This window comes from Alligator sinensis, unplaced genomic scaffold (assembly GCF_000455745.1).
Source record: "Alligator sinensis unplaced genomic scaffold, ASM45574v1 scaffold824_1, whole genome shotgun sequence".
In the NCBI taxonomy this organism is placed as follows: Eukaryota; Metazoa; Chordata; order Crocodylia; family Alligatoridae; genus Alligator; species Alligator sinensis.
In genome coordinates this window covers 898350-920526 of record NW_005842463.1, presented here as the reverse complement: position 1 = coordinate 920526, position 22177 = coordinate 898350, and the positions used below count along the sequence as shown (strand labels likewise).

Sequence of the window (22177 nt, the reverse complement as noted above, 5' to 3'; positions counted from 1 at the left end):
GCTCAGTCAAGATCTGTCTTAGATGCCATATCTTCATTAAATGACATGAGGGATGGAATTAGGTAAATTTGACACCAAGCTGGGTGGAGTAGGAACGGACAGGCTCAGGATTAAAATGGACCTTGATAAACTAGAAAAATTGTCTGAAACATATAGGATGGAATTCAATAAGGAGAGGTGTAAAGAATTGCATTTAAGACAAAATAATCAAGTGCACAAATGTAAAATAGGAAGTGACTGGCCAGGCTGGAGTACCGTAGAAAACAATCTAGAAGTTACAGTACAAATTAAATATGAGTCAATAATTTAATATTGGTAGGAATAATGCTAACAGCATTGAGGCATCTATTAACAGAAATGTCATATGCAAGTCAAGGGCAAGTAAAAGCAATTCTTCCACACAATTCAGCACCTGCAAGCACTGAGCTGGAGTATCGTGCTAAGTTTTGGGCAACACACTTTAAGAAAAATGTGAACATATTGGAAAGAATTCAGAGGAGAGAAACAAAAAATATTAGAAGTGTTAAAGGAAACCACAATACTCAAAGAAAGTTTGGAAGAATTGGGATTATTTAGTCCAAAAGAGGGAAATTGAGGGGTGATTTGAGAATAGTCTTTAAATACTGTTGTAAAAAGGAGGGCTCTCAATTGTTCTCTCTCTCCCCAAGCAACAAGACAAGAAGTAATGGACGCAAGGAAGATTTATATTAGATATTCAAAACAAGTTTCTAACCATGTGGATGTGTCAGCACTGGAGAAGAATTTCTGTTCTTAGAAGTCTTTAAGTACATGTTAAGCAAAGTTTGCCTGCTTCAAGCAGTGGCTTGGACTAGATGAATGCCTGAGGAACCCTTCCAATGCAATTTTTCTATGAAGCAATAAAAAAATCACTCTATGGTTTTGACTTATGCTACGGTTTCACCAAAATTATAACACTTCTTGGTGCTGGAAGTAAAAGCATTCCAGACAGACAAGGCATGTTCCTATTTTTGCTTTGCAAGCAGGTACTCTCCCACAGGGTAGAGCTACTTATGTCTGTGGGCTTTCTGAGTTTTTGGAATCAACTATTCAAAAAAAGGCAAAGCATAGCAGAAGCTGTTTTGCTTGACATTAATAAATGTGTTGAGAATTTTATAAGATTTAGATGATGCATTAAATACCTTATTAGTTAATTTGTTGTACAGAGATGGGCTATAATATGGGGGCATTAGAAGTGTGCTTAAGGTGTTCCATAAATTGCTACAGCCATAAATTGCTACAACAGATGGACAATGTATTATCTGAGACTGACTGATTATATTCCTAAAAGTCATAATTAACTGACTAACTGAGCTTAGTCAATACAGTGTCCACAACCTTTCTTAACAGTTAGTCAATATTATGAAGTGGGTGCATAACTGGTTGAAAGTCATGCTCAAAGAATAGTCAAGAATAGCTTGATGTTAAACTGGGAAGAGATCTCAAGTGGAGTGCCTCGGGTTCCTCAAACGGAGTTCCACCAAACTTCCATATCTTTGGTGAAATCTGCACAATACATCGAAGCAGAGATTAAACCAGCCAAGTTTTGTGCCCTAAGGGGCAGCAGCAACAAGGCCAATATCAGCATGACTGACAAGCTCATATCTAAAGAAATGGTGGGGAAAACAGAAGACTAATGCACCCACAGACTGACCAGAGGTCTGATCAAAAGGTAACCACATTCAGTAGGAGTCTTTCCTTTGACTTTAGGGAAGGTTAGATCAGGTCCTCAGTCATAGTTTTCTAGAGTATTGAACACTTGTTAATAACTCTTCTGCATGAGATGATACTAGATTTTCTTGGCCACCAGCCAAAGGGGTAAAAATAAAGATGTACATAAAGTCATTTGAAAATTAAACTCCTAATTTGTATATACCAGGATAATTCCTGCAGTACAGCACATAATGGTTATACGGGTGTGATTAATAGGCAAAGAGGGTGTAGGCCTTGCTGGAGCATTGATCATTTTGTACTGCTCGCACAAAGGCTTTGCTAAAGTATTGACCAGAATAAGCCTGATGAGCAAACCTACGCATGAACTCCTCACATAAACAAATCTTAGCATGTGGCCAGATGTGCACTGCTGCCAAAAGATGTGAGGGGGATATGGCTGTACAAGTTGTAGGATGATAAGGCTGAAACAGGAACACTTAGATCAGGATGTGAAACAAGCCCAGGGTACAGGACAGTTTAAGATATTCAGGATACAGATATAATATGATAAACAACTTGCTTTGATCACTGTATAAATGGAGGGTTGGAAAATACAGGAACTTTGTAGCAGCTTAGGGGAGCCTGTGTGGTGTTGTGCCAACTACCTTATCACAGGCATAAATGCATTAACACCTAGTCTGATGTACTTATTAAGCCAAAGTGTGGTAGGGCTGTACTTGTAAACAATAAACCTGGCTGACTCTTTGCCACCAAACCAAGCCTCTGGTCACTTCTTAAGAAAAGATTAACATTGGAAACTCCTGACTGTGACTTTTGCTGGCACCACACTTCTTGAGATGACACTGGTGACCCCAAAGAGGCTTCAGTGTCCACTTGAAAAAGTGTCTGTTTTTGCATCTTGTCCAGCATCTTTCTGAATGTAGTTCTTCAGGATATAGCAAAAGTCATACTAACTCTCTTAAGAGAAGAATCAGACCCATATTCTCAACGTCAAGTGACAAAAAAGCAAGGATGAAATGTTTTATGACCCTATTATAAGTCTCAGTCGATGCAGCTACACATGCCATTAAAGCAACATAATAAAGTCTGGGTGGTGGTGTCAGGTGGCAGTGGCGAAGGGGCCGGCTGGGATACAAGGGTACAAAGGTGCTGAAGTACAGCAGCTAGGCAGTAGGCAGTCCCCACACTTTAGTACCCTCATGCCCCAGCCAACCCCATCACTGTTTACATGTGTGTTTCAGCGCACATAATTACTCCACCATAGGATAGTATTATCTCCAACAGTATTCTACAGTGGAGTTAGTTAATTTACTGCACCCTAATTTTGGCACAAGTGTAGACAGTGATGCTTTACTGTGGAGCTAATTAGCCCAATAAAGCACACATGTAGATGCACCCAATAGAAGCCAAAAGTGGCTGCAGAGTTGAGACAGACAGACAGAAATAAGGAGGCATATAGAGTGTATGAGAAGAGAGAGGTAATTGGCTACCTATATATAACTAGATAGATAGATATATACTGGAGGCTGGCAGGGTGTCCAGCTTCAGCACGGTGATGGCCACCAGGTTGTCTGCAGGGAGGGGCTGTCACATGGTGGTGACCAGCCACTTCAGGTATGGGCAGAGCTGCTCCAGGATGTCCAGGAAAGTGGCCTGGGTCATCCTGAATGCCTCCAGGCACTGCTCATCATCCCAGGTGGCCTGGACAATGTGCTGCCACCAGTTCTGGCTGGCCCAGCGGGCCCAGAGGCAGTGAGGCTGGAGGCCCAGGACGGCATGGACAGCCCAGGCGGTGGCATCCAGAACCCATCATCACATTGTCAGCATCCCACAGTTGAGTACTTACTCAAATATTAGATGAGGTCGTTCCCCACCACCAGCATTTAATACTGGGGAGAAATCTCCTTGCCTAACAATTGAGGCAGTTGGTGGGACAGGCAGCTGCAGTTCTGGCCCCAACCTGGAGCCAAAGCCACAGCTGCCACCTGACCCCTGCCCCTGCACATCCTGCCACTCCTCCCCGGTAGCCCCCAGCCCAGTTTCTGCCCTACTCCATGCCGCTTCTCCCTCTCCCTCCCCTTCTTACCTTCACTCCGCCACTGGTAGGCTCCATCCATGCTCCAGACCAGTACATGGAGCATAGTGCTGCTGCTTCAGGGCTGGGTTGGAACAGCAGTGACAGCTCTGTGCCACTGCTATGGGGCCAGGCTGGTACCATGCTCCATGTCTTGGGCTGCTGCAGTAATTGAACCTACTAGTGCAGAGCAAAGGTAAGGGGTAGGGGGCACTGAGGAGCAAGCAAGGGGACAGACTTTGGGCTGAGGGGGAGATGGAAGGAAGAGAGGCAAAGACCTAAGGCTGTGGGTGGCAGAAGCAGCATGGAAAAAGGAGAAGGGGGAACAGGGGAAGGGAGAATTGGGACAACCTGAGGCTGTGGGGGGTGGGGGAGGCAGGCACAGCATGAAGTAAGTGGGGCGGAGGGGGCAGGCAGCAGGTAGCAGGCTGGCTGCCTCTCTCACTGCCTGCATCACTGCATCCACACTGCTTGCTCCCTGCCACGGCCTGCCCCATTACTGCTCCCGTCTTCCCTACCACATGCTTCCCTACTGCCTCCTCCACTGTCTGTCTCCCACTACCTGCCCCATTACTGCCCCCATCATCACCTCCCCCCCCACCTACAATAGTGGCGGGGGAGGAGGGTGAATTAAAGATGACCCTCCAATAATAAAATTCCATAGATGGAAAATTATAATAAATGTATAATTTTTCTGTGTGTGGAATTATTGGGGGGGGGGCATCTTACACACAGGGTCATTTTGCATTCAAATAAATAGAGTACATAGTTATGTCTTATTTAGTTAGTCTATAAAGGTGCGCATCTACCCTACCTTCATACACAGTAAATGTCAGGGAAATGTACGTTCAGAAAATGCTGGATAAAATGCAGAAATAGACAGAGACTTCCAAAGCCTACTGTTCACATTACCCACATCCATATAAATACTGTGTGATGCACCATCTTGAGAACACAGCATACCAGATCTACCCAGTAACTTCACTAGTGTGAGAGCAAAATAGGTCCTTCATCATTCTCTACCCTGGCATAAAGAGCAGCTGTGCTCTTACCTGTGCCTTATCTGGACAAACGGATGGAAGTGCTTCAGTTATCTTTAAAACAGCTTGCTTGATTTTATGTACATTTTTAATGGATTTTTCTGAATATTTTACACTGAAGTTTTCACTAACCATATTCTTGATTAAAAAGAACATGCCTCCATAACACAAAATGTGAAAATCCTTCAGGAGGAACCTTATAGATTTTATGTTACATTACATTCAATTACAACTAGCATTGCATATCAATGGTACACACAGAACAGTCCCCAAGGCACAGGCAGATGGTACGCTTAAGACACAATTAACCAGTTAATCATTTCTTACAGTGTAAACTGGCCATATGTGCAGAAGATTAAAGGTGCAATAAAACAGAAAACCAGCCACAAAGTTATTACACAAAATGTGTAATAACTCTATGACTGGTTTCCATCCTGCCTTAAATTGAACGTGTGGCAAGATGGACTGCACCAGGGTTTCCAACTGTTTTTTTGTCTGTCAGGGGCCACACCAGGGCTTGAATCCTGGTGCTGTGCTTGCCAGCTGAGGGCAGATCGGGACCATATTGGCCTGGAACCCCAGTGCAGACCTGATCCTGCCAACAATCAGCCAGTGAGGACCTCTCCAGAAGTTGATCCCCAGGGCAGTCCTGATCAGCTGATTGTCAGAAGTTTGGCTGACTGGGCCCACTCTGGGGCTTGTGCCCTCAGGTGGCCCCAATTAGCTGATTGTTGGCTGGCTCTGGTAACTACACAAGGGCTCAAATCAGCTCTGTGAGTCCCCAGAGCCAGCCGTCGATCAGCTGATTATTGGACACATTGCCAGTGCAGGGAAAGTCCAGATTCATGATCCCCCTGAATTGACAAGTATGTCACAAATTAGAGCTGACTCCTGATCACAAAATCATGCTTTCTGCTATGCAGGTGTAGCATGGCAAGAGGCACGGATGTTGTAATTGTGGATCAGATGCTATTGTGCCTTCAAATGAATGCCCGTCAGCAGCCCAATTTATCACATGACAGGACAAGATCAAAACAAGTCTGGAGGCAGATTAGGTGTGGGGAGTACTTGTCACAAAGCAAATAACAGACTACACATATTGTGTTCTACACTCAAAGGAAAAATACAAAGGCTAGACTGATGTGTATAACTTTTGAGGTGACATACCTGGTTCCAGGCAAATAGCCTCATAATCCCAGCAGCAATTTTGACGTTCTTTACAACCGCTATCACAGTGGCAACCCACCAGGTCTTTGTTAAATGTTTCATCACATCTGCTTCTGCAGCTGACTGAAAAGCAAACATAAGGCATCTTTCAGCTCTACAGGTAGCAGGTGTATCCATCCTTTAAAATACAACTTGCACGGGACATGGAACACAGCCAAGGGGTCCGAAGGACAATGTTCTGAATCATTTCCAAAAACTGTTTACTGAATCTGTTATCAACACATTTTAGCAAAATGTAATACATATGAACCCATTTGCATCAAATTAGATGACAACCACACCATGCTTCATTATACAGCTGAATAATCATACTTGGTTAGGAACAAGAAAAGGTCATAAATCAAAATAAAGATGAATGTTATGATGAGCGGTGTTATGAGGAAAAAATGCACTATTTAGCTCATGCTTAAGCACTATTTAGCTCATGCTTGAGCTCTTGTAAACTTAATCTTGGCAGAAAAGGATATTTTAATTATAAATGTATTTAAGCAGGCATATGTGCACACAAGTTTGTGTTCATAACACATAAGTTTTATGTCTTATGTCTTATGTCACGTCTTATGTCTATGCACATAAGTTTTGTGTGCATAGACCTCACTATTTTAATAGGGTCAGGAAAGAGATCCAAACATTGTGGACAATGCCAATGACATAATTTGTGGGGGAATGGCTTAGTTATGAGGAGCTAAATGGTAAGAAAACTGGACAAATGGCATTGTCAGAAAGGGAAGCAAGGGGGTCAGTACAGCAGAGAAGAGGGTAAGAGGGACAGGTATGGAGTAAGACTGCGGTGAAGAGATTCCGAGGTAGAAGAAGAAGAAGAGGCAAACAGCACACAGCAGAGAATGTGCAATCACAACAATATCTCCCTAAAACCAAAAGCTGTCATTGATCTATACTATAAACCCCCAACCTTGACTCACCAGCACCACAGTCAGACTCGGGAAGCCCTGGTCTGTCTTGTAGCCCATTTGCTTCACCCACTGAGTGCAGAACACACCTGTGCACCTCAGGGCTCGCATGCAAGGAACCCACTACTGGCATCTCCATAGCACACAAGGGGTTCACACAAATCTATTCCCCGTTACCTAAAGCTGGGTAATAGAAACAGTCATGCAACAGAATGAATGATAGGCCACAGATGCCTACAAAACTCTTCAGGGATCAGATGCCTATGGATAAGCAAGTGTCAAGTAGAACCAAATTCTCCAACATTCAGTGGTTCACTGTGGCCATATTGTAGCAATGTCACACAGCCCCCACTCTGGGGAGTCCTAAGCCATTTAGGGCTTTTTAGGTATAATCTAACACCTTAAAGGTCATCTGGAAATCAGTAAGTAGCTTGTACTTAGCTTTATGCACCTGATGGTACATTCCACTTCCAACTTCTCATTTGCATCAAGCAGCCAGCAGATGCTTGATTGTGGCAGCCATTTTAAAACACTGGGTACCTATATAAACAGAGCAGTTCGCTATTGGTGGCCAGGCAGGAGCATTGCCTGGCTGAACTGCTGCATGGGTACATCTTGCAGGTAGGAACTGGAGGCTCTTGGTCCTGTGCATGACCTAAAACTGCACCTTGCTGGGGAAGGGTGGCCTGGTGGGGCTCCTGGTGGCATGGGAGTCCCCAGGAAATGCCAGGCCAGTTACCTCCCTGGTGAAAGGTGAGGAGGGGTGCCTTAACTCCAGCCCCCATCTTTGAGTTGGTTTTGGAGTCAGCTGGGGGAGTAGTGGGGGCAGATATGCTCACATGTAGGCACCTGAGCCCAGCAGGGATACGAGGTCCTGGAGACCCCAGAAGGGGTAGTGTAGAGAGCATTGGGTGTGCAGGTGTACCAGAGGCACCATGGCCATCATTAGCAGGGCACAGTGGGTCAGACACTCCTTGGCTCTCATAGTTTCATAGTTAGTAGGGTTGTCACAAACAGCTCCTCATGCTGTGACTGGGACACAGAGCAGGGGCATGCTCAGGGTGTGGAGTGGCTGTGGGGTGGGGTGGGGGGGTCTGTTTGTTGTGGAGAATAAAGTGTTCTTCTGAGGAGTGTATGCAGTGAGCATGGTGATGGGGGTGGGGGGTCTGTGGGCAGCTATCCAGATGGCCTACAGTGGGGAGTGCAGGAAGATGTGATTGGCCAGTGCCTCTCGCATCCGGTGCCCTGGCCCCTACTGGCATATGTGCAGCTCACTTGGGGCCTTGGCTGTGGGGCAGGAGAGGTTCCCTGGGGTTGAGCTGAGGCTGACCCCTAGTGGCAGGGCTGAACAGGAGCAAATTTGCTGGAAATTGACATTATGGAACCAAGTTTAAAAACAGCAGATCAAGTATACATTTGAAAAGGATACATCTGTATTTTTGTTTTTGAAATAGACTTGTGTCTACAAATATGATCAGTGGTGCTTCTTCCTGTTGTGACAAGGAGTGCTCTCCTGAGGCTTGTTTGGCATCTACACATGTATTACTGTGGAGTAACTACTCGTGAGTAAATTTGCTACTTGCATTTGTGTAGTTTACTGCACCGGTGACATAAGGGATGCATGTGCAACCCCTGAGCGTGGCAGTGCACTCCCTACAAAAAGGCACCACCAACACTGTCAGCGGCGCCTGTGGGCAGTAGCCGCTTGCCACCCCAGCCACCAGGGGTGCACATCATTCATGGTTTACTGTGCAGTAAGCATATGCACATGTAGATGTGCACGCTTACTGCACATTAAACTGTGCCACTGACACAGTAAAGTGTCTCGTGTAGACATACCCACTGAGATGGGTTCTCTCCTGAGAGACTCCATAATATAACTTATGTATATTTTCCACATCTGTGTCTTCTTTAAAGTATTACCTTGAATATTTTTGTCAAAACTTGGATTCTTGTGCAAACTGCTGGACTTCATATAAAAACTTTAAAATAGATTTGAAAAGAGACCATTATTAATAATTCTCAAGACCCCCTTGCCTCCAAAGCTGCATATTTCATGGAGGAAAAAAAGTATAAAGTTCCATTTTTATGAAGTGTTTTGATGTTGTTTTTCAAGGGAGGATTGAGGCTGATTAGGGATTTTTAATTAATGCATTTACATGTACTTAATCTAATATCATAGCTTTAACTTCACACATGTGCGCGCACATGCGCTCACATAGATATATCCTGTCCTTCAGATTATGGACAATCCAAAGGGACAAGGACAGGTGTAATGGACCCAACCTGAATTGGAGTGACACACATACTGTGTCTAAGTCAGAAATATAACCATTTATTGATGGGTGTTTGAAATGGAAGACCTCATACTGCTAAATAATGTTACATTCACTTTTAATTTTATCTGCAGTGTTCATAATATTTAAGTTAATTACATAATATAGAATACTTTGCTTTACTTGTATTTCTACCTTTTCATATAAAAACAGAAGTGATGTAATGGGAGCAGCTTTCCCTGTAAGGTGCATGCGTGCACATCCGCACACAAGTAAAAATCTTGCCACGCGCAAACTTTTAAAGGCTGCGCACCTGCCTGGAGAGAAGCTGGGCACGGAGTGCGGTGGAGGCACTGGGGCTGGTGTGGGACACTTACTGAAGGTAAGCTCCTCGTTTCTCATGCGGGGCAGGGCAGGCAGCGGCTCCTCCCCGAGGTGGGGGGACGGGGATGGGGGCTGGGGCTAGTGTGGGCTCTGGCTCTGGGAAACTGCTCCACTCCCCCGCATCACCCCAGGGAGTTAGAAGGCACATGGTGTCAGGGCTGGGGAGCGGAGCAGTTCCCTGGAGCGGCTAGCCTGTGGAGCAGTTCCCCGGAGCCAGCAGAGCCTTATGCAGGGCAGGCAGTGGCTCTTCCCCAAGGTAACGCAAGGCAGGGAGGGGGGCTGGGGCTGGGGTGGGCCCCGCTGGCTCCGGGGAACTGCTCCACCCCCCCAGCCCTGATGCCATGTGGCTCCTCGCTCCCAGGTTGGCTGATCTCGTACGGCGAGCTTTAAACTATAATCAGCATGTGCATGCTGGTTTTGTCATTTGGATATTTGCATTGTAGGTATTTGCACAAGTGAATATTAAATTTGGTGGCATCACTTCTATAAGTTTGGTCAGACTTTCAGGTAACTACATGTAACCACATATAAAAAGTTACTTGTATGTAGTATACTATAGTTACTTTTTCTTCCTGTACATTACCTCTTCACTTAAAGCCATGTTCCTTATTCTGGCATGCCTGTGGGTATCAGGGGGGGGGGTGGGACTTTATGTCAAGGAGCACTACACATCCTCTGCCAGCAGTATGGGGTCAGGGGAAGGGCGAGCTGAAGTGCTCTGGGTCAAGATCCAGGGGGGGCAAGGCGAGAGGGATTTGACGGTGGGGGTCTATTACAGACCCCCCAATCAGGAGGAGGAGCTGGACAGGGAATTTTCAGGCCAGCTTGCGGAGACACTAAAAGCAAGGGATGTAGTTGTCATGGGCGATTTTAATTACCCGGACATCTGCTGGGAGGAGCAGTCAGCCGGGACGGACCGCTCCAGGAGGTTCTTGGCCGAGTTGCAGGACCTCCACTTGATTCAGGAGGTGCACAGTCCCACCAGAGGAGATGCTCTGCTGGACCTGGTCCTGGCCGCAGGCGACGACCTGGTAAGAGGCCTCCAGGTTCTTGACCACCTGGGCAATAGTGATCATCGCGTGCTGGAATTCACCATCCAGCGTAGAGTGTCAAGGGCCCGCAGCAAGGTGGTGGCCCTAGACTTCAGGAGGGCCAACTTCAGTGAGATGAGGAGATTAGTGGGAGAGGAACTGGGGTCCTTGAGGGCAGAGGAACTCAGCGTCCAAGAGGAGTGGTCGTTCCTTAAGGAAACGATACTCGGGGCCCAAGGGGTGTCCATCCCGACAAGAAGCAAGGCGGGCAGGAGTGTCCAAAAGCCCCCCTGGCTCACCAAGGGTGTCCGGGAATGCCTGCTTGCCAAAAGGGTGGCGTACGCCCGGTGGAAGGGGGGTGTAATCTCCAAAGAGGAGTATACCTCCTCTGCTCGGGCCTGCAGGCGGGCTGTTAGGAAGGCCAAGGCGGAGATAGAGCTCGGATTAGCGTCCAGGATTAAGGATAACAAAAAGTCCTTTTTCAAATATATTGGGAGGATGAAGAAGGCGCCGGGTAATGTGGGGCCCCTGCAGGATATGCGGGGCAATCTGGTGGTTGCGTCAGAGGATAAAGCGGACCTCTTTAACCAATTCTTCACCTCCGTTTTCTTGTGCAGGGACCGGGACTTCCCTGCTGTGATAGAAGCCGGACGCGAGGGGATCGCCTTCAGACCTCAGGTTGGGGAGGACCGGGTTAGAGAGCTTCTGGAGGGGCTGGACGCGTTCAAGTCAGCGGGTCCGGATGCTCTCCACCCCAGGGTGCTGAGGGAGCTAGCTGGGGTTATTGCAGGGCCCCTGGCACGGCTCTACGAGCGATCGTGGTGCTTGGGCCAGGTGCCAGACGATTGGAAGGTAGCTAATGTGGTCCCCATCTTCAAAAAAGGGAAAAGGGAGGACCCGGGCAATTATAGGCCCGTCAGTCTTACCTCAATCCTGGGGAAACTCTTTGAGAAGATCATCAAGGAGCACATTTGTGATGGGCCGGCATCAGAAATGATGCTCAGGGGCAATCAGCATGGATTTATTAGGGGGAGATCATGTCAGACCAACCTGATTGCCTTTTATGATCAGGTCACAAAGGCCATGGACGCAGGTGTCGCGGTGGATGTAGTCTTTCTGGACTTCAGCAAGGCCTTTGACACCGTCTCTCACCCCATCCTAATTAATAAACTAGGCGACTGTGGCATAGATGCCTACACAGTCAGATGGATTGCAGATTGGCTGAAGGGTCGCACTCAGAGGGTGGTGGTGGATGGATCATACTCGACTTGGGGGGAGGTGGGTAGTGGAGTCCCCCAGGGCTCGGTCCTGGGGCCTGCGCTGTTCAATTTCTTCATCAGCGATCTTGATGTTGGGGTGGAAAGCAACCTGTTTAAATTCGCTGATGACACCAAAATTTGGGGGGAGGTGAGCACGCTAGCAGGGAGAGAGAGATTGCAGAAGGATCTGGATAGGTTACAGGGGTGGGCAAACAGGAACAGGATGTGTTTCAATACGGACAAGTGCAGGGTGCTGCACTTGGGTAGTAGGAACCAGCAGCACACTTATACGATGGGGAACTCCCTACTTGAGAGCACGGAGGCGGAAAGGGATCTTGGTGTCATTATTGACTCCAAGATGAACATGGGCCGACAATGCGAGGTCATGGTTGGCAGGGCTAACCGGACCTTGTCGTGCATCCACAGGTGCATCTCGAGTAGAGCCAGGGAGGTGATCCTCCCCCTCTATGCGACGCTGGTCAGGCCGCAGCTGGAGTATTGTGTCCAGTTCTGTGCGCCCCATTTCAGGAGGGATGTGGACAACATGGAGAGGGTCCAGAGGAGGGCCACCCGCATGATCCGGGGACAACAGGGCAGACCCTACAGTGAGAGACTGCGGGACTTGAACCTATTCAGCCTCCACAAGAGAAGGCTGAGGGGGGACCTGGTGACCGTCTATAAACTCACTAGGGGGAACCAGAAGGGTTTGGGGGAGACGCTGTTTCCCCTAGCCCCCGCTGGCATAACAAGGAGTAATGGGCACAAGTTGATGGAGAGGAGGTACAGATTGGACATCCGAAAAAACTACTTCACAGTTAGGGCGGCTAGGAGCTGGAACCAACTTCCAAGGGAGGTGGTGCTGGCCCCTACCCTGGGGATCTTTAAGAAGAGGCTGGATACCTACCTGGCTGGACTCATTTGAGTCCCGTTTTTTGTTTAGGGTTCTTTTGTTGTTCTCCCGCCCTGGCGGGGGGTCGGGCTAGAAGATCTATTAGGTTCCTTCCGACCCTAAAACTATGAAACTATGAATGCACCTGTAGTAAAATATTAAATTTGTTTTGTTTTTTTCCTTCCCCCATTTACAATCTTTCTTGCTTCTTTCCTACTTCTATTTCCTTCTTAAACATTGTAATCTTTGTAATGGTTGACAATAAACAGTAGTTACTTTGAATGACCTAGCCAAATATTGCTCTGTGTTGTCAACTTGCCACATAATGCTTCCTGATATTTGGAGTCTGATTCTTCACTCTTTTCACCTTGTGGATTCAATTACACATGCATAAAATATTACCAGATCAGAAATATCAGCATTTGACATCCACTTTGTGCTAGTGTATTTGAAAACGCAAGATACAGGGCCATTGTGAATCATGCCCTTTACTCTTACTCATTTAATTGCAGCTATTGCTTATAAAAGATGAAGTGACACTATTGTGTGGGTTGCTGTACAAAATTGTTGGGATATTCAATCTTGTGATAATGGTTTTGAAGCTGCTAGATAAATTTAAGTATTCAAGGACTTCTTTCATGATTGCTCCCATTCAATGGTCCCTCTAAGGAGTCGTGGTCCGTGAGCACACCACTTTGGTCCCACCTCCTCCTTTTGGCGCGACATGGTGCGCTGGTAAGTGTCCCAAAGTAAATGTCCAGGTGGGAGCAGGCAGGGTTCGGCCACCACCCTTCTCCATGCTAACTGCTGTCCAGAGCAGTGCAGTGGAGTGCTGTGAAGCCGCCATGGGCTGGACACAATCAATTGATAGAATGCAGCGATTCTTCCAGGCATGTACTGAGCTTGGTGCAGGGGCACACCAAAATTAAAGTGACATTTTGGGAGCAGGGGGTTGACATCTGTGAGAAGCCAAAATGTTTTTAACACTATGACTTCCCATGTGAAATCTCTAGGTTTATTTTGTGAATCATATTTGCACACCCAACAGTGTTAACATTGTGTGGCACCTCACGGGACCCTTGAAAGGATCTCAAGAAACCACAGGGTGCTGGAGCAGCCTGATTGAGGGCCACTGGTCTACAGACTCCAGAAGTCTGTGCCACATGTAGAAAGATGGCTGGCCATCCATATACATTGCAGATCTCTTATTTTGGTTATTTTCCTGGGGAACAGCAGGAGTCCCTCAGAACTGCTCCGCATTTTCATTGTATGAAAAACCCATGTGATTATTGTCTTGGAGGTATGCAAACAAGATCTGCTGTAAATGCACCTATCAGTTGCTGAGACTGCACTAACAATGGTGAGAACATTTTTCACTGAAATGTGCTCTTTCTTTGCAGCTTGAAACTTGTGCATTTTGTTTCAATGATTTTGTTTGTTTGTTTGTTTGTTTGTTTGTTCATTTGTTTTTATTTTTTTTTTTTACATGTGAAAGGCTTTCTTGGCTTAAGTCTCTCTGGATACTTGTAACTGAAGAGAGACTACATTGAGAAGTTCACTTCTTTTAATAAACAAGTTATTAAAAAATCCTGCTAAAAATTTCTAAGAGTTTTTTTTGGTTTTGTTCAAATGTGGAAACAACCAAAATCTGAAACATCATCAATTACCAGAAAACAAAGTTGTACTAAAACATCTTCATTAGCCTTACTCCAGTAGACGCTTAACTACAGCTGATCAAAAATGAGAATTTCCACTACATGGAACATGTTGATGTTTCAACAGTTATTTTAAAACTGAATAAGGATGAAAAGCCAACACTTTAAACAACAGGATATTCAGGAAAAAAATGTCTGGAAGCTGTTACATAAACCCTTGTATTCCATTCTTCACTATAAACTGAATTCCCAAACAAGATTATATAAATCAGTCATAATGGGAGTCATGCTGCATGGTGGAATATTTAGTCCAGCTATGTAGTCCAGAAAATAGAAAGCAGTAGGAGCAGGTGCTACAGGAGTTCAAATGAACACAGATCAACATGAATCTTCCCCAAAAGGAAAGATTTAAGTTTGGTTCACCAAACTGATTTTTTTTTGGCGGGGGGGAGCAGAGAGGGGTTGACCTTACCTGAAATAAAATATATATTTTTTTTAAATTTGTCTAGCAATGTCAAACATTTTTAAATGACTTTTTACAATTTTGCCAAAACTGTATTTTTGACAGAAAATCTTCAAACAGGTCTGGTATGAACCAATTGAATGAAATTGCATCTATTTAATAACCAGGGTTTTAAGAGGCTCCTATACAAAGTATATCTGTGTAGTAATGCTCTATAATTTCTAGCACAACTTGCCTAGAAGCGTTATTAAAGTAAGATTCCCAGCCCCTTTGTGAAACAGGTATTATACTTTAAAGAAGGAAAATAATTCACACACAACAATTAAGGAATAATTTTTCAAAAGCACCCACCAACTTTAGGTGTCTTATTGTTATTTTGCACATTTGAAAAGCCTAGAATATTATTTCCACAACTAACGAGAACTTAAAATTTAAAAATAATTATAAAACATCCTCTGCTTAAGTGTATTGCTGGATCAAGGCCAAAATGGCTGCTAGTAGACATACCTTGCACCTGAGCTTCACGTTTAAGTCCTAGTCCCAAACCTAGTCCAAGCGATATAACCACCAAAGAAACCAGGAGAACCTGTCACAAAAAAATCCACATGCTGTGAAACGTGTCATTATCTTTATAATATATATATATATAACTATACATCAATTGTTGTATAATGGGAAGTAACTTATTTGGAAATAAGGGACATCTTGAGCTGAGTGATATGAAAGGAAGAACAGATCTGAGAGAAAGTAAAAAATAAAATCTGATGAGCTGCCTATATTTTTACAAGAAGTTGTCACCCAAATACTTTCCTTTTAGCCCATGCCCAATTTTATGTGGCAAGCAGGAATACGTTCACTTGCAAAAAAAGAAGGAAGGAAAATGTTTCCTCATACCAATGAAAGAGGCAATTGTCAGTAAACCAGGTTATGTATACCAGGGTTGAAATGATTATACTTAATCCGGAAAAGTATAACCCATGCTATCCACCCTGTACAATTTGTAAAAGGTATATTTTACACACACCCAAATATTTTAATCTAGGTTTAAAGAAAAACACCCGCAGGGCCTCGTTGCACATTACACTTTCAACACAATTTATTTAAACTAGGAATTTCAAAAGATTCAGCCCATGGCACCCTAGGACCTGGCCTGTAGGTCTTGGACCACCCCCACATGCAGCAGACATCATGCTCTAGGCCCAACTCCGTGTAGACTGCATGAGCTATGAGAAGCCAGCCTGGCATGTACTACATGCAGCACTGGTGACAAACTGGTCTTATGAGCTGTCTCCAGGCCTGGATTGGGCCCACAGACCATCACTGCACACCAGAGCTAGCATGCAGGACCAGTCCAGTGCAGGCACCACATATGGCTCAGGTACCGCATACAGTACACGCCCCCCATGTTGATCCCATGTACCACATGCAGTTTAGGCCCTGGACCAGGACTGACACAGCTGCATACAGGGTTAGACCCAGCACATGCACTGCATGTAGCACAGTGAGCCGATCCAGAGTGTGCACTGCATACAGAACCATGTTGGACTCTCCTTGCATGCTGGGGCACCCCAAATTGGTTCTGGCATGTGCTGCAATTCAGTTCAATTCAATTTATTAAGGATTCTGGCTGAAAGTCATGCTCCTAAAACCAGACATACAACCATAATATAAATTTAAACAAAAATAACAGAAATGCCCATATCATATCATATCATATCATATCGGGCTAATCATTATAAAAGCATTATTCCTACTCCTGGAATTAACGTAATCAAGTACAAACATGGTGATAAATCAGATCATGAATCTATAAAAATGTTGTGCATAGGTCCACAATTATCACAATAAAAAACAAATATAATAATAAGTTTATCGGTCATATCAACAGTAAAGGATTTTTAACTCTAATCGCTTCAGCCTTGTAAGCAAAAATTGCAAGGCGGTTTACTAAGTATGGATCTGTTTGCTGGAGAAGCCATATTAATTTCTCTCTATTTGAGAAGTATGTTAATTTCTGCAAGAACCATGATAAATACTTTCTCCTTATGTCGTTATGTGAGGACATTGTAAGACATAATAAATAGTGTCTTCCAAAGCTCCTAGACAGGCTGGGAAACATCTTTTAGCCCTTGGAATGGAAAGTCTATGTCCAGCCAAAACAGCTGTGCGCATCTGTTTGATCCTGAGTCTAGTCAAAAAGGTTCACCGTTTACTGTAAATACCCCCCCCCCCCCCCCCCCAACGTATTCTTTGGTAATTAGATTGAAGGGTGATGCAAGTAGCCCTGGCCATTGCAAAATCATTCTGGTAAGCTTGGAACCTCTGGAAAACCCAGACCTTTTTTATCAAGAAGAAGAGTCTTTCACTGTCTTTGACATAATGTCCCAGCCCAGAAAATGCAAAAGTACAGGAAAGAAAAGCTAGCCAGGGAGACTGAAGAGAAGAGGGATTATTGAAATCTTCTATATAGTACAATTTGAGCAAGCAAGACGGTAGAAGAGGCAGGTTTTTAAACCAGAATTCCACATTCTAATAATAATATTAGTTAAAATGGAATCTAATCCTGTATCTAATCTCAAGAAGGATGCAGGAGTTGAAGGAGGAAGACCCAGAAGAGCCTTGAGAAACTTATCCTGAGGTATGTATACATCACTAATGGCAGCATAACCCCATACTTCAGCTCCATATAGAATCTGAGACACAACTTTCGTTTTATACGCTAATATGCGAGCTTGGACTGATCGTCCTGAGGTGATCTCATAAAATTTCTTTATAGCCACTGCCAATTGGGCTGCCTTAGTTTTAACCAACTGAATGTGGTGTTTCGATTATGGAAAAGCTGTAAACATCATACCCAAGTACGTATAGGTTTTAACAACTTTGAGTTTGATTCCTCCCATGTTCCATGGGTATTTCATCAAACTGAGCAGTTACACAGTATGCTTATTATGACTGAAAAAAACCAGTTCCTAAGCGCTGGAGCCCTTGAAGATTCCAGTGTGTTGTGGGGTGCTATGGAGGCTGGGAGTGACAAACAGCTGTTTGTTGGTCCCAGGCCCACCAATGCAACACAGCTTGTTTAAGGCTCTGATGCAATGCTGAGTACCACAAGCAGCTGTTTGTCAGTTCCAGAGCCCCCAACTGCACTGGAAGTACCGCTTGCCAGAAAAGTGCCGGCTTTGCTACACTGTGATGGCATTTTAGGATGCATTTTACTGCTTGAATGCTCAGATGCTAGAGTTTTAAGTGCAGTTAATATGTCCTAAGTGTAACATGCAGCAAGGCCCATATAAACACACCATATTTTCTCACATGCAACATGCACCTTTCCCCCCTAAAACAGCTGCTGGAAAATGAATGTGCATCATATATAAGGAATACAGAAAGTGTAGGTTCTGCCACTTACTGGATGAAACCTAAAATAAAATCTGCAGTGATACACAGAGAACAGATCAATCTTTCCTTGTAGTATGTAACAGAGTAGCAGCAGCTTCGTAGCTGCTGCTACTCTGTTACATACTGCAAGGAAAGACCTTTCTTCATTTTGCCTTTCAGAAACAAGGTGTGCATTATGTTCCAAGGAGTGCTGTATGGGAGAATATATGGTATAGACACGCGCACCCATGCGTGTGCGCGCGCACACACGCGCACACGCGCACACACACACACACACACTAGGTTCCTCAGTACTAAAATTATTTTCTCTCAGGCATCATCTTCTGAACATGGGTCCTTACCCACTTTCCTTCTTTGAAACAGTTGAGGAAAAAGATAGGCCACACAGCATGCCCACTGGGTCTTCAAGATGAGGCCCTAGTGGACCAGGCTGGAAGTAAATTCTAACCATATATGTATGTCTCAGAAACATGATGCAGGTCGTATCAGCCAGACCAAAAGAGGTGGACAAGGGGAGAAGGAGTGCATGTATGGGTAAGGGATGAGTGGGTAAGCAAGCCAGGAAGCAGCACGCAGTGCAGGGCTTAGGGAAAAGCCCCAGGGAACCAACAGCATTTTGGTGAGGGGCATGAGAGGCAGACTCATGGCCATGGGTGACTGGTGCTTCCCGAGTCTGTCGGAGCACCAAATTGCCGATGGAGGGGACGGGGGTCCTAATACAGTGGCCGAGCCGGGAACCACCAGAGGTGAAACCAGCGAAACCAGAAGTGCACTTCTGCCAGCACTTCCGGTTTCACTTCCAGGGGGTGCACAGCCAATCTCAGGAGGTGCACATGCACCTGTGTGCACCCCCTATGCATCGCCAATGCTCATGGCCACTATAACTGCGAAGAGAAGAAAGAGGAATAAAGTGTGGTCAGCAGAGATGAGGCTAGCAACTGGAGAGGAGTAGCTTGCAGGGAAGCAAAGTACCCCCTGAGGGAAAAAGGAGCAAAAATAGTTCAAGCTTCCTGAGATCCTGTAGTATTTTGGGCACTCCTCTGGGACAACGCATTTCCTGCCCTTTTGCCATGGTGCCTGGGCTTAGTCTTTAAATTCTGCTTCGTATTTGCCAATTTTTTATCACTAAGATTTAAAGGCATCTGAAAGTCTAATAAAAAGTGTGCTGATGTTTTAAGTCTAACAGTCACTGTGGCAAAGCATCTTATTCTGTGATGAGGGCTTTGGGGACAGGAATAGAAAAAAAAATTTACATGTATCAAATTAAAATACACTTTATACAAATCATGTAATACATAGCCTTTGATATGCAAAAAGAGTATTGCATTATTTACATAAAAACCCTTAATGTCTGGGCATTCATCCTTAAAGTATACATGCAGCATTACCTCCAACTCAGATTACACTGCACATATGCTACACTGTTAAGAACAAGTAGTCTAGAAAATATCTTTAAAACAGTTATTTAATTGAGAGGCAGGCATTATTAATTTAACAGATTCCAGTGTGTATACCTTATCCACAAACAATGATGAATGAAATTTAGTGGCTGAATCCTCCTACAGTAGGATTTTTTTCAACAGCTATCACTGTAATCTTGGAGAATAAGAATAATTACTAGATACTTTAGAATATAATTATGCTCTACTTCAAAAACCTCCTGGTAACTCAACTTTTTCTACTAAGCTTCCCCTTGTATTTTTTTATTTTGTTCACATTGTCATTGAAAATAGATTTGATTTTCCTTAAAAAGAACAAGCATTGGTGGACCTGATTCCTCTTTGGTTCCTAATATTGTAACTGTCATCACAGTTTATGCAGTCACACTATATGGTTAATCATGGTTTGTTTTGTCCTGTTTGAAGTTGTTCTCTTTGTTGAGATAATGCTGAGCAGTGTCATAAATTGCTTTCTGTGGCAGTGTATACTGTCATTCAGACTTTTCTATATAGCTTTGTTTTTATTATTATAACTGAAGTTTCTAGTTTCAGAAACCCCCAGTTTTCCTAACTCAATATTTGGTGTTTTTCAAGTCCTAGCTCTCAGAGACTAGTGATTACATGAAAATCTCAGTTTTCATTGAAAAAAAAAGGTCTTGCCTTTGTGGTTGCAAACAAAAGCCTGAAAATGTGCACTGAGTGTACACAAAGGGTCAAAAACAGAAAGCTAATAACAATTCCAGATTTATTATTTATAAGACAATCTCATTATTTTAAGTCAATATCATAATATTAGGGGAGGGAGTAATTCAGAATATTTTTTAATGTTTGGAGCTGCATAATACAATATACAACCCCATTCACTGCCATTTCCCCATACCTCACCATCAGGATGTTATTTACTAGTGCCTTGTCTGATTATTAGGATTTGCTAATGTTGTATCTTAATAATACAAACAACATTAAAATGTAGCCACCTTAGGCACCGACACAAGAAGCTATTTTTTCTCATTTTAAACAGGAATACAACATATAAAAATTAAATATATGTCTAACTGGTTGCTAGGACAAAACAAATAACAAAACAACGTTACAACAGAGGGTGAGAGAATGTACTACCTTATTCATTCTGTGTTTAAATTCAACCCCAAGTCCAAGTATTTCTTGTATAGATTCATAGTTAGATAAAATACAATTAAACTTATATCCAACAAATGTAAAGTATATCAAGTAATAATAACAACTGAGAATTCTTAAAGAATAAAAGAAAGAAAAGATATTACTTACTCCACTTAGTATCTTGTATTTCAAAAGTGTGTTTTTCTTGACAGGTTGCTCTGTTTCTAATTCCACCAACTCCATCGTGCTGTTTTGAAATGTGCTGTTTTCATTGTCCGGTGACATTTGGCTGTTATTTGTCTCTTACTTCTGACTCTGCTATATACCTTTGTTTCTTTTTTCTTTAGTGTGGCTACTCCTAACATTCACATGAGCGTGAACTGAACGGCTGTCACTGATTTCAGGATTGTAATGAGGTCATAGTCCTTGAGTGATAGGGTTACAGAAAGTCACATTAACAGTGAAATCTACTCAGTAAGGTCAAAGTTTGAAAAGCATTATCATGGTGTGTGTGTGTGTGTGTGTGTGTGTGTGTGTGTGTGTGTGTGTGAGATATTAAAGATAAGGGCAATTGTTGGAAATCTGAAGCAGCAAAGTGATCACACACAAAATGGTATCAGTGAAATGCAAACTCTTGATTAAAACCCTTTCCTTAATTCAGTATGCAATGTTTAATTCTCAGAATCGCATTAAAAAATGTTGTCAAATCAGATTTATATAACAGCATTCTGATATTGAATTCTACCTCATATCACTGTGCTTTTTTCATGCCACTATATTCTGAACTCCTGTCTTTTTTCTGTACTATGCCATTCCCTTCCCTTCTCTCCAGTCCTCCTTAAGATATGCTTCCTCTATGGTTTCAGTCAAAACCTATCAGCATCCTATATTAGCTAAAACCTGTATTAGTTAAAACACTGTGTATTGCCAAAACTAATGAAGGTGCTAAAACCTATATTAGCTAAAACATTGTGTATTGCCAAAACTAATGTAGGTGCTAAAAAACCATGAGATTTCTCCTTTAAAAAAAATACAGTTTGGTGTCTTGTAGGGTTGTATGAAATGGCTCCATTCCTTTTTGACTTGAGTTTCAAGGTTTTGACAGAACAGTGTTTCATTTTGAATTTCATTTTGATTAGAAACCGCTGTTTCATTTTGTTTCATCTAAACAGTGATGCTGTTTCGCCGTTTAGCCCATACACTATAATGGGGAAGCTCAAAACAGCCTCTCTCATCTGGCAGGCAGATGGGGGTCCACAACCCCGGGAGGATGGCAGGGGCTGTGCCAGTCCTCTTGGGGCTGCAGGCCCCCGATCTGCCTG

At 43.9% G+C, this 22177-nt stretch overlaps 1 protein-coding gene across 3 annotated transcripts in view; it reads right to left on the bottom strand.

Annotated features, from left to right (window-relative positions):
• Positions 1–21258, bottom strand: part of ENPP3 (ectonucleotide pyrophosphatase/phosphodiesterase 3) — an 80675-nt gene extending 59417 nt beyond the window's left edge. For all 3 annotated transcript variants that reach the window (XR_003095754.1, XM_025212452.1, XM_025212451.1), the window contains exons 1-3: positions 21024–21258; positions 15409–15487; positions 5974–6096 (exon numbers count right to left, since the gene is read on the bottom strand). Coding sequence is in view for 2 of the 3 variants with exons in the window: in XM_025212452.1 (XP_025068237.1) it covers positions 5974–6096; positions 15409–15487; positions 21024–21140 (319 nt within the window). In the remaining variant the exon portion in view is untranslated. The remainder of the gene's footprint in view (positions 1–5973; positions 6097–15408; positions 15488–21023) is intronic.
• Between the last annotated feature and the right edge of the window lie 919 nt (positions 21259–22177).